The sequence below is a fragment of the Ovis canadensis genome, chromosome 20 (assembly GCF_042477335.2).
Source record: "Ovis canadensis isolate MfBH-ARS-UI-01 breed Bighorn chromosome 20, ARS-UI_OviCan_v2, whole genome shotgun sequence".
NCBI lineage: Eukaryota > Metazoa > Chordata > Mammalia > Artiodactyla > Bovidae > Ovis > Ovis canadensis.
In genome coordinates this window covers 53,779,448-53,795,809 of record NC_091264.1, presented here as the reverse complement: position 1 = coordinate 53,795,809, position 16,362 = coordinate 53,779,448, and the positions used below count along the sequence as shown (strand labels likewise).

General features: G+C 40.3%; 2 protein-coding genes across 10 annotated transcripts in view; one reads left to right on the top strand and one right to left on the bottom strand.

Annotated features, from left to right (window-relative positions):
• RNF144B (ring finger protein 144B) overlaps positions 1–16,362 on the top strand; it is a 160,025-nt gene that overhangs the window by 63,764 nt on the left and 79,899 nt on the right. For 2 of the 8 annotated variants that reach the window (XM_069563332.1, XM_069563329.1), the window contains exon 1: positions 1,792–1,986. The exons of 3 other annotated variants lie outside the window; for them this stretch is intronic. The gene's annotated coding sequence lies outside the window, so the exon portion shown is untranslated. Of the gene's footprint in view, positions 1–1,791; positions 1,987–9,076; positions 9,712–16,362 lie in introns of those variants that run through there. 3 more of the 8 variants (XM_069563327.1, XM_069563330.1, XM_069563334.1) reach the window with 3 other exon arrangements.
• Positions 6,720–11,182, bottom strand: LOC138425446 (uncharacterized). 2 transcript variants are annotated; one of them, XR_011251213.1, is made up of 2 exons: positions 8,824–9,603; positions 6,720–8,691 (listed from the first exon to the last, which is right to left on the bottom strand). XR_011251213.1 is itself a non-coding variant. In XM_069563337.1 (2 exons), the coding sequence occupies exons 1-2, from the start codon at positions 9,744–9,746 to the stop codon at positions 8,303–8,305; spliced, it is 816 nt and encodes a 271-aa protein (XP_069419438.1). In that variant the 5' UTR covers positions 9,747–11,182; the 3' UTR covers positions 6,720–8,302. The 2 variants fall into 2 exon arrangements, 1 of the variants encoding a protein (XP_069419438.1); XM_069563337.1 differs by having other exon boundaries at positions 9,320–11,182.

Below are 16,362 nucleotides of genomic sequence, written 5' to 3'. Positions count from 1 at the left end.
GTAGATGCTCAATAATATAATCTGTTCCTTCTTCAAACACACCAGGCCTGAGGGAGATTTCACTTTACCTTTATGAACTTTCAGGAGAAACTTTTAATACAACAGCCTGCCTGCAAGTGTATCTTTGCTGAAATATCAGCTGGTTCTTTTGTAAAAGTTTGGAATTTCTTTGGTGTTTTTAAACAAGATTTCCTCTCTTAAATGTGCTCATTGTTTGTGTCTTAGATCGCCAAGATTTGATTTGAGTACAGAGTCTTCAAAGCGTTGGTGGGACTAAATATTTTAGCAGATGCTTGCATTTGAAATACTTCTAACCCCTTTCATGTCCAGGTTTGAGTGAATCACATTGAGGCACTCTTGACGTGCAAGACAAATGTGTTTCTCTTGGATTTGAAGGACGGAGGGTTTGCTTTATGCTTATGAATGTTTACTAATGCGGAGGAGAAATTGAGATGCCAGGCTGGAAAAATAAAAACTTGAATGAGGTGCTTGCTGGGCATCATTCAGGAGTATTGTATGTCTTCGTGTGTGTTTTTTTTTTTTTTTTCAAATTAAATTCCAAGCTGGTACAATCCATCTGTCTGTTAAAAATAATTAGTTGCCTTGTTTTCTACTTAGAGATGTAACAGTTCCAGATTTGCAAGTGAGAATTCTTTTGCAGCATGAGCCATTGTCTGAGGGTTAGATTTTAGGTGAGCAGCGCAGGTTACCTAGTCACATCACCAAGTAAGTCCTCTTTCAGGGAGCATTTCTTTGGAGACGTGCAATTTTCCAAATGCCAATGACTAGAAATAGAATTACTAAATTGGCCTAAAACAAAGTAAAACTATAACAAATATCAAAAGTAGAGTTTTTTTTAGATCACATTCCTTAATCATAAGCCATTTAAATTAGAAATTAATAATAAAAATATGACACCCCCCCAAACCACTGGGAAACTAAGAAACTCTCCCAAATAAACCTTTGATAAAAGAATAAAGAGAAAGCAATAAAAAAATTGCACATATCCAAACTTTTAGGGCATAGCATATACATAAAACTTTACTCAAAGGAAAACTTATTAAAGAACTGATAAAGTTTTAAAAGTTGGAATTAATGTAATGAAGAAAAAATAGAGAAAGAGGCTAAATAAGATTTTAAAACCTGGAAAAAATATACACAGGAATGAGGAAACAGACACAACCACATAAAGCAGGGAAGTTGGAGAAATTATGAGAATTATACATGAAGACTATGCACGAAACTCTCTAGAAAAAAATGAAAATATTGAAGAAATGGACATGTTTATAAGTAAAACATAAAAGATCAATATTGACTTATGTAGAAATTTTAAACAGATAATTACTATAGAATTTCCAGTTTGTGCTGGTTGTTGTTTCCCATTTGGCATTGGTTCTGGACTTTAAGGAAATATTATTTTTAAATGCACTAAAATAAGATGAGAGGATGAGATGGTTCGATAGCATCACCAACTCCGTGGACATGAACTTGAACAAACTCCAGGAGATAGAGGAGGACAGAGAAGTCTGATGTTTTTCAGTCCGTGGGGTTTCAAAGAGTTGGACCGACTTAGCGACTGAACAACAACAAAGTAAAACGAGGTAGAAGTCTCCCACCTTGTAACTTCAGGATTTACTGTGATCTCCTCGCATAGTGTGTGAGATGTATGTCTTAAAAAGAGTGTTTGCACTTTAACACATGTTTAAATGTGAAAGATGGTGCATATAACCCTGTCTTCCCCACCAATTCTCTCCAAATCCAAGTTAACTTATGCCTCTCTCTGGAGAACAGTGTTCAGAGCACTCACTAAGAAAATGAAAAACGTTCCAGCGTTGGTGGCTGAAGACAACTCTCAGTCCAGTCTTCAGGGCGTGGGAGGAGAACTTGGTGCTGCTCACCCTGTCAGCTCCTTCATGGACCGCTTGTGCCAAGACCCCCACTGTGGCCTCTGAAAAGCATGAAGCTGCCAGGCTGACTGCTGGTGAGGTGGGTGGCAAGTGTAGAAAGCTTGACTGCTCCTGATAGGGTCGTTTTGTCACTTTTGTAGGGTGCAAATCTATACCTATTTGTTTTATTGTTGAAAACGTTACCATTTATTGTGGGATAGTCCCCTTTGGCAGAAAATGAGCTAAAGGAATGCAAAGTTTAATGAAAAATTAAGTAGCACATTTGTTTCCTTTATTTTTTTCAATTTATTATTACTTATAAACTTTAAAATTTATATTGGAGCATAGCCAATTAATAATGTTCTGATAGTTTCAAGTGCACAGCAAAGCAACTCAGTCATACATATACATGTATCCATTCTCTCCCAAACTCCCCTCTCATCCAGGCTGCCATATAACTATGAGCAGAGTTCCCTGTGCTATATAACAGGTTCTTGTTGGTTATCCATTTAAAATATAGCAGAGTGTACATATCTTTCCCAAAGTCCCTAATATCCTTTCCCCTGCTCCTTTGCCCCAGTAACCATAAGTTTGTTCTCTAAATCTGTGAGTCTGTTTCTCCTTTGTAAATAGATTTATATCATACAAAATTCATTTGTATGACATTTTTAGATTCCTCCACATATAAATGGTATCATATGATATTTGTCTTTCTCTGTCTGACTGACTTTAGTGTGATAATCCCTAGGTCCATCCATGTTGCTGCAAATGGCATGCTTTCATTCTTTTTTTATGGTTGAGTAATATTCCACTGGATATATGTACCATATCCTCTTTATCCATTCATCTGTCCCTGAACATTTAGGCTGCTTCTGTGTCTTCACTATTGCAAACAGTGTTGCAATGAACACTGGGATATACATATCTTTTTGAATTGTGATTATCTCTGGATATATGCCTAGGAGTGGGATTGCTGGATGATATGGTAGTTCTGGTTTTAGTTTTTAAGGTACTTCCGTATTATTCGCCCTAGTGGTTGTACCAGTTTACATTCCTACTAACACTGTAGGAGGGTTCCCTTTTCTCCACACCCTCTCTAGCATGTACTATTCGTATACTTTTTGATGATGGTCATTCTAGTCAGATTTTTTATTGCAGCCCAGCTGGTTTTGAGATGCTCTTGTATGTATGAAATAATAGGACAAAAATGACATGTCTCCAACTTTTTGAAAACTTTTGTTATCAAGGCAGACATAACTGGGTAATCAGTTCTGGGTCATATTTTGACTTTCCATTTATCAATAGTTTGACCACCATGTCACCCTGAACGAATCTCTGGCATAGTTTTTTTTTTTTTTTCATATTTTGTAATGTTCTTAGCCTTATTTCATATTGTGTCTTATTCTTAGTTCTTACATTCAGTACTGTCAATAAATGTTGAAAGATGAGCCCTGTTAGATCCAGCAGGAAAATGTGAATGAAATGGTAGGCCTTTGGAAATGACAGGTAACCAAACTGTCAGTGGCAGAATACCATGACCTTTGCATTAAATTTTTCTCATGGAGAGAGAATGACACCTCTTGCAGAAGTTGGTTTCCCAATACTTGTGTTCTTTCATCTGATTTATTAAAACCAAACAAATTATTAACAAAATTTTTAAAAAGTTTTAATCTAGGCATATACCCTGAGGAAACCAAAACTGAAAAAGACATGTATCCCATTGTTCATTGCAGCACTATTTACAATAGCTAGAACCTAGATGTCCATCGACAGATGAATGGATAAAGAAGTAGTGATACATATCCACAATGGAATATTACTCAGCCATAAAAGGAACACCTTTGAGTCAGTTCTGATGAGGTGGATGAACCTAGAACCTATTATACAGAGTGAAGTGAGTCAGAAAGAGAAAGATAAATACCGTATTCTAATGTGTACATACAGAATCTAGAAAAATGGTACTGAAGAATCTATTTACAGCAGCAGTGGAGAAACAGACATAGAGGATAGATTTTTCGACATGGGGAGAGGGGAGGAGAGGGTGAGATGTTTGGAAAGAGTAACGTGAAAACTTATATTACCAAATGTAAAATAGGTAGCCAACAGGAATTTGCTGCATGGTTCAGGAAACTCAGGAGGGGCTCTTTCTCAATCTAGAGGGGTGGGATGGGGTGGGAGATGGGAGGGAGGTTCAAAAGGGAGGGGATATATGTATACCTATAGCTGATTCATCTTGAGGTTTGACAGGAAACAACAAAATTCTGTAAAACAATTATCCTTCAATAAAAAAAGAAAAAGAAAAAAGTTTTAATGCAGCATGTAATCAGGATGTCAAGACTAAGGTGGCTGTTACTAACAGAGTAAAGTAGGTGAAAAGAGTAATTTCAGTAGCATCAGAATGAATCTAATTTTTCTTTAATTAATTTTCTAAAAAGAAAATCCATTTGTTGATTTCTGTATTATATAGGATTAGTGTGTGTTTTATGTATATATATATAATGTTACATATTACATATTATATAATATGTTTTATATTATACAAGTATCTTATACATATCTAGTAATCTAATACGTATATTTCTATATTTGTATTTTTTGGCTAAGTATGCTTTAGATTTATTTTGGTCTTGCTTTTACATGACTTTAGGTATGTTACAAGTTAATACAATGCCTACAGTTTGGATTAGTTACCACTAATGTCAAGATTTTGTTTGCCTGGGGTCACAAGGAGTCAGACATGACCTAGCAACTGAACAACAACAGCAACATAGGAAAGTCTGTAATTCAGATTAGGAAATTCTCTATTGTGGTGAAGGTCAACATGACTACGGACTCTGGTGAACAATTTATAGTGTTATGTTTATCGTTGCTCAGAAAGATAAAAAGTATTTTTGTAGATTGCAGTGACTGGATTTTACTTCTCAGTCTGAGATATCACAAGTTACATCTACTTTTGTAGTCTAAAAGAAGCAGTTCCTTCTTAGGTTTATATGAGGACTCTTCTTTTATCTACCTTATAAATACTGGTGTTTCTATGGGTTCTCTTTTTTGAATTTTTTCTTCTCTCCTTCCTTCTAAGATTAATAACACTTAACAACACTGAGTGCGTTCCTGCTGTGTATCAGGGCAGGGCCATGCTGTACAGCTGAGCAGGTTGTATACCGCACAGTTCCAGGAAGTGACATTCACTACCCCACCTTCAAGACTCATATAATGCCATCAGACACTGTGCTAGCTACTTTACAAACCTCTCACTGAGCCTCACCACCACCTGTGAGATGAGTATCATCATTCCTCTCTTATGCAGGAACAAACTGAGTTTTGAATATGTTAAATAACTTGTTTGAGGGCTTCCCTGATAGCTCAGTTGGTAAAGAATCCACCTGCAATGCAGGAAACCCTGGTTTGATTCCTGGGTCGGGAAGATTGCTGGAGAAGGGATAGGCTATGCATTCCAGTATTCTTGGGCTTCCCTTGTGTGGCTCAGCTGGTAAAGAATCTGCCTGCAATGCGAAAACCTGGGTTGGGAAGATCCCCTGGAGAAGAGAGAGGCTATCCACTTCCAGGATTCTGGCCTGGAGAATTCCACGGACAGTATAGTCCATGGGGTCACAAAGAGTCGGACACGACAGAGTTTTGAATATGTTAAATAGCTTGTTTAAGGTTATGTAATAACGAGTGGGCGATAGTTTGTGTATGTGTGGAAAGTCCCTTTGTCGCTCTACAGCATGCTACCTTTTGTGGGTGATCTCAGCTCTTGTTAATCTCATCCGTGGTCACCACCTAACTGATGGGAATTCCTAAAAGACCCTCCACTCTGGATCTCTGTTGATGGCTTACTGGACAAGTCTTCCATATGTCCTAGAGACTCCTCAGATTCTACAGGTTTTAAATCATTTTCCTTAATGATGGCTTAGGGAAAGCCATCCTTTACGGCTGCTTTATTCTTACTCTCAGTTAGTGGTGCCAGCAGCCTGGGCTCTTCCTTCTCCCTCATCCCCTACATCCAATCAGGGATCAGGCCCCATTCAGTTCTGCTTCTGAGATCTCCCTCCATTTGTTCTTTCTTTACCATGCCGTTTGCCACTGCATTAGTTCAAACCCTCACTCTGATTCGGCCCTCATCTGCTCTGAGTTATGAAAAGCATCACCTGAAGTCTGACAACTGTAAGCATTTATACTGGCTCATGCCTCTGACTGGTTCACCTTTTCCCACCTTCTCCACTTGGCTACTTGAAGTATCAGCTTTAATTCATGTTCTCAGGGAAATCTCCCTCGATTCTTTTCACCAACCCCTTTCCTTTAGTTCATTTCTTTGCTGTGCTTCCAAAGCACATCGTATTTAAGTCTCTCATATCACGTACATACACACCGTAGTACCCTGATAATTGATTTGCTTGTCTGACTCTTGAAAGCTTGAAAGCTCTTTGAGGACAGGGCCCATGTCCAACTTATGTCAGTCCTCCTAGCATCTAGCAGCTTGTCTGGGAGGAGATCAATTCATGCTTGAGAGGCTAGGGCACACTGTGGATTCATGAGGCAGTTCTGAAAGAGTTTTGATTACTGTAACTTTGTCATAGAGTTTGGAATCAGGAGATGTGATTTCCCCAGCTTTGTTCTTTCACAAAATTGCTTTGGCTCTCTGGGGTCTTTTGTAGTCTCATACAAATTTTGGAATTGTTTGTCCTATTTCTATGGAAAAATGCCATTGAAATTTTGATAGGATTGCATTGAATTTGTAGACTGCTTTGTGTAGGATAGACATCCTAACAATATTAATTCTTCCAGTCCATGAGCATGGAATGTCTTTCTACTTATTTTTGTCTTCTTCAATTTCTTTTATCAGTGTCTGTGGTTTCAGTATATAGATCTTCACCTCCTTGGTTCCATTTGTTCTTAAATATTTTATTCCAGATCTGAAAGAATTGTTCACATAATACTATAGTGTTCTACATGTTCATTTAGTCCTATTAAAAGTTGAATGCAGATTCTATAAACTTGAAAATAATCAATGCTGATATTATTTAATTACACAATATATTTTTTCTTCCCATCTGCCACTTGCAGCAGCAGATAGCATGATTATTGCTTAACCCGTGTTTTCATTCATATTAGCAGCAGCTTCATCCATTATCCTGTTGACAAGAGATTATAGCTTAATTGCATGGAAAAAGTGGACTGTGTGTTGAACTTTGGTTTAAGGCACCAAAGTTTTGTACTGGCATTGATGAATAAAGTAACCTCTTAAAGGGTGCTTTGTTTATCTTTCCTGATTCCTGCCCATCAATAATGTTCACTACACCAAGAAAATACCTTGACATTGATTATCTCAGAACCTATGTTAGGCGGATCTGAAAGAGTTTTGATTACTATAACTTTGTAATATAGTTTGAAATCAGGAGATGTGATTTCCTCCAGCTTAGCTCTTTCACCAAATTGCTTTGGCTATCTGGGGTCTGCTAAAGCATTTACACTGGTAAATGCTAAATTTTAAGTTAGACACCTGTGGGGCAGTTTTCATTAACAAATACCTTTTTCATCTAACATAGATTTAGGTCTCATTCCAGCTCTGCCCATACCTGGTTGAAGTCGACCACTTAAATCTCCCTGGACATTAGTTTCCTCATCTTTAAAGCTAAATGCCTGGACTAAACTAGTTAGAAGGACTTTTCAAGCTCAAATATCCTTCAGTTCTATTTTTTGGGACCCTGTTGTATGTTCTCTTACCATCTTATCTCCCTTGTCCTCCTTCCCTTCCTCCCCCCCTAGAAGATTGGTCCTCCTCCTAACTGAGCACACACACATACCCCTACAAGTAATAGTACTTGAAAATAATTTCCAACAATATTGGTCATAACCTGTCATTTAGAACTCTGATAATGGTTTAAGTGGAAGTCCATGAAAAGAGATGTTTATCAACCTCGAAAACCTATTTTTATTAAAAAAAAATGTGCTTTTGTGAAACTAGCTTTTTCAAATGAATTATCCTTTAAATCTAAAGTTTTCTATTACATACTGTACTGTACTGGGTTGAATAGTATCCCCTAAAATTCTTAACCATTACCTAAGAATGTTACTTTGTTTGAAAATAGGGTCTTGTAATCAAATGAAGATGAGGTCATACTGGATTATGACAGGCCCTAGATCCCATAACCAATGTCTTTATAAGAAAAAATATAAGAGAGATGTGGACAAAGAGACATGCAAGGGAAAAAGCCATGTGATGATGGAGGCATCGGTTAACTGATGCAGCCACAAGCTTAAGAAGACCAAAGACTGCTAGCAACCATCAGAGGCTAGGAGAAAGCACAGAGGTTTTCCCTCACAGCCACCAGAAGCAACCAATCCTGCTGACACCCTGACTTTGGACTTCTGGGCTCAAGAACTGTAGGAGAATGATTTTCCGTCGTTTTCAGTCACTCAAACAAAAACAAAACTGGTCCTCCTGTCTGTCCTGCCATCATACACAGAGATACACTGTGTTCTTCCGCACTTGGCTTTGACCTCAAGGTTTTCTTCAACATGGAGAGAGCCCAGAGGCAGTTCGCTTGTGTCCTTTGGCACCGTGCCGACTGCTGATCCTTCACTGGCAGGCTCAGTATTCCTTCCACAAAGGGCTGCGAGCCCCTTCCTTTTAGGAAGCACATTCCGACTGTGGTTGCAAAAGTCGAGTGAGGGTGCCGAGTGAGCACAGAAAGGTTCCCCCGTCTGGGCAGGGACATTTCTAAACTGCGACGCTGGAAGTTCGACAGTTGGGACTGTGATGGTGACCCCTGGGGGTGTGGGGAGTGAGTCGGTAGGTAACCTGTTAAAGACGTCGCACAAACTAAGTGTCTGAGGTTTTGGAGTGAAGAAGACCTCATAAGACCTCCCCCCCCCCACACCACCCCCGCAGCTTCTGGATTACTGTTACATTGTCTTTAGCTGGAGTACTTACCTGTTAGGTTACTAAGCAGTCCCTACGTAATTTGTTGGCAAAGCACTTCCGGCAAAATCAGTTTTTTTCCTAAAAGTGTGCCTGTGTTATAGGAGGTCCATGAAGACTGTCCTGATTTGATTTGCCTGCGTTCTAATTTTATCATTAGATTCTAAAGGACAAATCAGGTACACGATGTTTTTAGATGAGACGTGCATGGGGACTGGCTCTACAGAAGCAAGTGTTCCGAAAGGGTGGGAAGGAGGGCTGGGAGGGAAGGGAAAGACAGGTGTCCCGGGAGGACGCGTGCAGAGGAGAAGCAGCAAGTTCTGAAGCCAGTTAGGTGAAGAAGTGTCCCGGTCTGGGAGGAAGGAAGGATACCAGGGGCTGATGATGCTGGCTGTCTGCAGCGGGCGTCCCAGGAGGACGAGAGGTCTTGTTAAGCGGAGCGAGCGCAGAAGGGCCGGACTGCTGGGGCGCGCGGGCCGCCGGGTTCAGACAGGGTTAAGACCATCACCTGCAGCTGAAGTGCGACCCAGATGGGAAGTAGGAAGTGCGCGCTTGAGCTTCCTGTATAAATAAAGGCACGGCTCCTGTCGCTGCTGCTGCTGCTGCTGGCGGTGCTGCGTCCCGCGCTCTGCGAGGTTTCCCGGGCAGCGCAGCTGCGCCCCGAGGCAGGAGGCGGTTCGAGGGACTCCTCCTCCCTCTCCGGCCGGATCGGTCTGGGAGCCCGAGCCCTGTTGCAATCCTGCAGAGCGCAAAGCTGTCAGCCGCAGAGCAGGGCGGAAGACGGAGGGCATGGAACAGCCGTTCCTCCCCGGGGTGCGAGCGGCCCCGGCTGGTGGTGTGCGCGAGGGAGGCTGCTGAGAAGCCCGGCGGCGGCCGGGAGGAACGGAGCTCTCCGGCCAGGTAGGTTTAGGCAGCTTTTTAAGTGCTGCAGGCATTGCAAGACAGCGGTGGGGTTGGACTAAGAAAAGAAAAAGGGACGGGAGACTCACTCGGATATCTGGGTTGTTTAGCTTTATTTTCTGCCTCTCGTGCTGAAACCGTGCAGAATCGGATTCATTCTGAACGCCTGAAACACCTGTGAACTTTACAAAAATAGCTCTCCGTTTACAGGCAAAAAGGAAGGAGCTTAATTTATTGTAAAACTAGTCTCTGCAGAATGTATTGTAAAATTCAAGATTAGAGCAGACCTCCCAGTGTCTTCAGCTGGAGACCAGAGTAGGCAGAATCTCGGATACTTATCTTCTGCTGTTTGGGAATGCATGCCAGTAGGTTGACATACCTACATATGGATAAGATGTTATCCGTGGGATCTTGGTCATACATTCTGCTGATTATTTTGTTGTGTAATTGCGGGTAAAACAGGGTGAAACTTTGATCTTCCACTGCTGTTCTCTAGCTGAAGTTAAAATGAAACTGATCCCTCTATCAGTGGAGAAAAGATATCTTTAGCTGACCCCTTCCAGGGTACCTTTTGTTTTTCTTACAAGGAGTTTCAGAGATTCTGTTGTCAGTCTACTCTTGAATGTACTTCTCACATTTAGATTTCTCAGAAATGATTTCCCCTTTCTGGCAATATGTTCTCTCTTCATGCTTGCACAACAGTCTCACTTTTTTCTTACTTTCTGTTGCATGTATCATATCAAAATATTAGCTGAGGCTGGCAGTAAGGCTAGCAGTGTTCTTCTGATTTGGCATTTCTGGAGGTTTATTTGAATGTTGCCAGGTATGAATTAAAGAACAATGTATCTAACATTTCTGAAGCAGCCAATTGGGGGTGTCTAGGCCCCGAAGCAAAATAAATGAACCTTGCCATGACTCAGTTTTTAGGGCGCGGATAAAGAGGCAAAAGGAACCCAAGCCAGTCTTCAGTGAGTTGCTGGCTAAACTATCGGACTACTGCAGCTTTCACTGAGATGAGCCTCTTGGCCCCCAGTCCCTTTTACATCTAACCCCTCTGTTGGTCCCTCCTTCTCCTTCCTCTGTCCTCCCTTTTTAGCCCGAGTCCTTTTCATGGGTAGCAGTCCCTTAGGTATTTCTGAAGATATCTTGAGCAGGAGAGAGAAGGAGAAAAAAAAATATCTATAGCCATCCACAAGGCCACGTGGAGAGAATTGTATTAGGAAATCCAAGGCCACGTTTTCATAAAACTCCTGCCTTCCTTTTGCATGCCTGTGACTGGGATTTTATTCTTTGTGATGGGCATAAAGTTAGAAAAGTGGGAAAGAAAATAAATTGTTCCAAAAGGAGCCTCTGACTAATTGGAACTGTCTTGATGAGTAAACAAATTCAAGGTATAGAAAGTGTAAAAAGATGTCCTGTAGCAGAATTGAATTGCTGGGCTTTTATAAATTTAAAACAAACAGAAAAAAAAAAAAAGTCCCTCAACCAACCCCCTCCCTGCCTCCCCCCAAACCAATCACCCCAGATAACTTGCTTCTACAGTACTGTGCTGGACATGAGGTTTGAGTGTGGTCAAACACTGTCCATTTACCCAGAGTTTTACAAATATTTACAATCATCTATGCCAAATATCTTTGTGCTGAGCCCCAAAGAACATTCTCAGCATTCAAAAGCCCCATTCTCATGAATGGTTTCAGTTCATTGGCAATTTAAAGGCATCCAGGCTTCCAAACTAGGTCAGCTTAAGAGATGTCTTTTTTTAAACATAATAATTAGTTTTTGGGTCTCCCAGATTATGATCCAGGTTTTCAGAGCCAAACCCTGCAGCAGCGAGGAAAGTATCCTCTATCAGGAAGAAAAAAAGCTTATTTTAGCTGTATAGTAAGACCATCAAGGTTTCTGCAAGCTGTCTTTTGTCTTCCGTAATACAAATACTTTTAATCTGATAAATTTGTATTTATATTTAAATTTTCCTTTTTGAGACCCGTGTTCGATCCCTGGGTCAGGAAGATCCCCTGGAGAAGGGAATGGCAACTCATTCCAGTATAATTGCCTGGGGAATTCCATGGACAGAGAAGCCTGGTGGGCTACAGTCTACGGGGTCGCAAAGAGTCAGACCCCACTGAGCCACTAACACACTTCCAGGAACATTGTTAAGGACACCAGACTCATTCCTCTGTGCTGTGTCTACTAGTCTCGGCTTCTGCCTGTCTCCTGGATTGACTTGAGTGAAGTTCTTAGTGTTTGGAATCTCTAGTTTGAGGTAGAGGTCAGGAGTCATGCGGAACCCAGATGTTGCTAGAGGAACAAAGTCCAGACAGTTTGGGGACTAAACCTACTTTGTGCAGCTGATTGCTTTGGAGATGGGAACTAGGCCAAGCTGAGCTTGGGGAGTAGGTATCGGTAGCCACTGCTCCTGAGTACTGAGACTCTTTTTCAGGGATGCCTGTCTTGGCTTACTGAAGCACCTTTGATACAACAGATTGGCAGTATTTTTCAGCTTTTAAATTGCTGGAAGTGACTACAGATGAGAATCAGGCTCTGAATATATTCTCTCCTCCATGTACATTAGAAAAGTTATCTTCTGTGGTATTGAGGGACTGGAGGCTGAGGACATAAAGACGCATATGATGTAGCCTCTGTCCTGAAGGAATTTGCATAGGCTTGGGAGTGACTTTGGACCAGAATGGTAATTTTTAATTCATGTTGTTTTACCTGAGAGTGAAAAATACTTTGAATTTTGTCATCTCAATTATGTCTTTTCTTTTTGATGTTTCCCTGATGTCACCTGAGTGTTAAGTAATTTGAAGAGGCATAGGCCCACCTAAGTTAATTTATTTAATTATTTTAAGTTTTAATTTGTTTTGTCACCTTTAGGCCTATGTGGGAGGTCTTGTACTAATATTTTGTTTCTGTTATCATTGGAAATTATTATTTACTTGGTCTATGAGTACTTCTAAACCTAATGTATTGTGCTATAGTAGTTATTAAAAAATGGGAAGGTGTAAAAGAGAGTGAAAGTGGTTAATACTTTTGCAGCATGAAGTGAGAAAATTCTCATCTGTGGCTGAATCCCTTCCTGAGATTGAAAGCACAATGGTCTAAGTAAAATACACTTCTCTTATTCATAGCTGGGGATATTTCTAATTGTATGGCTTGTGGTGTCAAAGAACATGCTTTGAAAGCTGTGTCTCATTGGTTTCTCATTCCTCTGCAATCACGAGTTTGAGTCTCAGACCTTCAGTCAGCTCGTTCTTTGTTTTTCTTGGGAAGGTAGAACAAGACCATCTCATTTCTTTTTTTGTTGGACTTGTGGCTGAAGCTGTAAACCCTGAGCATGCTTATATGAAACTTTCTGATGACAACCTTCTCAACTAGTTTACTGTTAATAAGTGGGGACTGTGTTTAATGACCTTTACATCCACATTCCATGTGTGGAATTCGATTCTTTGTGGGTTGACCTTATTTCCTGCACTTTGTATTTTCCTGTATTTTATTCCTTGAGAAATTGATTTGGCAGAGACATAAAAAAATACATACCCCTGCACCTCACTTAGTGTGAGATGGAAGAGTTCTTTCCCCAAACTGGTTTTAAATTTGTATCTATAAAATGTCTCTGTAAAACTTTTAAGTTTCATAGGAGAGGGTAATATTTATACAAACTTTTATGCATTTGAAGAAAACATTTTGGTTTAGATATTCATTCTTTAGTAACTGGAGTTTCCTGGTAATGTCATGACCCAGGAAATCAGCCGGTCTCTTGCTCCATGGGGCTTTCTGAAATAACACTTCTCCTTGATCTGTTAATTACATCACTGTCTGACCTGCCTGTAAGTGGCATTCCTTCCTGCTTCTGAGCTTTGTTGTTATACCAAACAGGGGGAAGAAAATTATTCAGCAGGGCTGTGTGAATAATTGTGGGAGGCCAGGGAACCACTGATTAAAAAAGAGGTGGGCAGGGCACAGTGGTGGGGTTGGGGAGGGACCTGTGATGATGAATGTAAAATTACAATGTTAAAAATGTCATTGAGTTGTTATTCTCATCTTCACTTCTACCTTCTTTGAAAGTTTTGTTAGGAAATCTGGGAATGGATTCCCACCTCTTGGGCCTTACCTTATAGTGGTGATGAGAACAGAGAAAGAAGGCAAGAAAAAAATAAATTTGCTTTTCAGAAGGGTAGGCATTTTGCAAATGTTAAAACTTGACCTCCCAGATGTCCTGTACTCCATAAGGTTCAGAGTAAGCTTATCACAATATCATGTACTTTGTTGGTCATCACTTATATCTCTTTCCATATAGTTTTCCTATATATCATGCATGTAGCAAAATGTAAAAATTAGGTCTGATTACTGTCACCTTAAAAAAATGGTAACTGAGGTAATGGAAGTGTTAACCAGCTTTCCTGTGGTAATCATCTTGCGAAAGATATCTATAGCAGATCATTGGGTTTTATACCTTAAAGTAACACAATTTTTTTCTTAATGATATCTCAATACAGTTAGGAAAATAGATCTTATTAAAATAATGTACCTCATTTGTTACATAATTTCAGATAGCAAAGAGACTACGTAGAAAACAGTTTTTGATAATATTTAAGGTTTCCTTCCTAAGGATGTATCTGTCCTTTTCATCCACAAAAAAATTAGTAGAGATATATTTGTATATCAGTTCCATTTTTAGAGAAAAATCAGGTCTCCAAGTTCGAGTTATCATCTTATTACCATCCTGGAACTGGTTGAGATGAAGATGTTAAAACTGAAGAATTTTAAACTGAATATTTTTTCTTGATTTCCCCTGAAGGATGCTGTGAAATGGTAGGGGAAGAAAGCAGAAGTTCCCTTTCCTATCGCAGTGATAAACTGTTTTGCAACAATGCCACCACCTCACAAAGCCCAAGTAGGTTACCTGTGGTCTCTCAGAATTAAGCATTTCTTGGGTTTGTTTACACAGTTAGTCTTTCATGCTGGTGGGTCCTGCATTGTGGTTGGTGGAACCTGCAGATGTGGAGACATGGGTGTGGAGGGCCAATGGTACCAGGCCTTTTCATATAAGGAAATTTGGTATCCCCTGGCAGATACCAAAATTCTTGGATTCCAGGGGTCCTGGAACCAATCCCCATAGCTACCTAGGGATCTCATACTACAGAATAGTTTCTAATCTGTGCTGTTGTTTTCAACTAATGATTAAAATATCTTATGTGTGATGTGTGTGGTGCTCAGGCACGAAGCTGTGTCCAGCTCTTTGTTACCCCATGCACTGAAGCCTGCCAAGCTCCTCTGTCCATGGGATTTTCCTGGCAAGAATACTAGAATGGGTTGCCATTTCCTTCTCCAGGGGGTCTTCCTGACTCAGGGATTGAATCCACGTCTCCTCCATTGGCAGGCGGATTCTTTACCACTGAGCCACCTGGGAAGCCCTGTTAAAGTATCTTATATGTGATGTATCTACTTAATGGTCTTGAGCATTATCCTTTTGAAAAACAGATATAAAATATACTTGAGTAATTGCATTTTTGTGATTACTAGTGAGGCTGACTGTCTTCCCTTTAATCTTGCTCTCTCAAGGCATGTATTAGAACTGTTTTTCTGATATTACTGGTTGTGCACTGATTCATCTAGTCCCTGAATGGCCAGAGAGTGGGTCAAAGATGCGAGAAGGGAGGAGAATCACAAGACTGGGCAGTACGGAGATCCACATAAATCCTTGCCCCACTTACCACCAGTATCTATAGCCCTTGCTACTCTACCAGCCTGCTGGTCTACCTTCCATCCCAGGCTATATAGGGTAGAACTTCAGCAAATGGCCAGTGGCTGGTGATAGTCAGCACTTTATTAGATTCAGTTAGTACCATTTGAGTCACTAATAGCTTTTGTGGAGAACCTGAACCAGCAGTGAAATTAATCATTGCATTGGATAGAAATGTCAAGGTCAGCACAATACTAATTTTCAGATCGTGTTGAGCTGGTTGCCTGGCATGTCAGTCTTGGTTGATATCGGGAGGGCTTTCCTAATAAGATGGAAATGGGACCTTGGATTATTGTTTCTTCCTGCTGTGGTAGAGTATTGGCTTCCGCAGGATCTCTCTCCATTATACAGGCAACACTCCAGCCCTACCTTCCCCAACACCTCCCCTTCCTGAAAATGCTTCCTTTTGTTCGCTCCCTCTCACTGTCAAGCATTCGTATCTTTTATGAAAGCTTTTTCAGGGACGACTCAGTAGCTTGCCTTGGCACGTAAACATTTTGACAGCTCTCATGTGTCTCGTCTTCTGTTTAGTCTTAGACTTTCTTACCATGGCGTGGAATTAAGACTCTTCACTATAGATCAACTGAATTTTTACATTAGTTAACATTTCTATTATATCAGTAATATCCAGCCCTTTGGTTGTGTTAGCTTTCTTTTTCTTTTTGTCCCTTTAATCTTGTGCTTTACCAGTTTATCTGAGTCTTACAGTCTTTGCAGATGGTGGAAAAATTCCTAAATAACCAGATGAGTCTCCTAGTAAAACAGTATCCTCTCCAATCACATTATCTTTTTGCGTAGAGGAATAACAGCTATGATTTTGGGTAGTGAAACAGACATAAACTACATTAGTTAAAAATACTTCGAAAGTTGGCTCTCTCACCCACTGCATTTTTTTGGAGCAGATT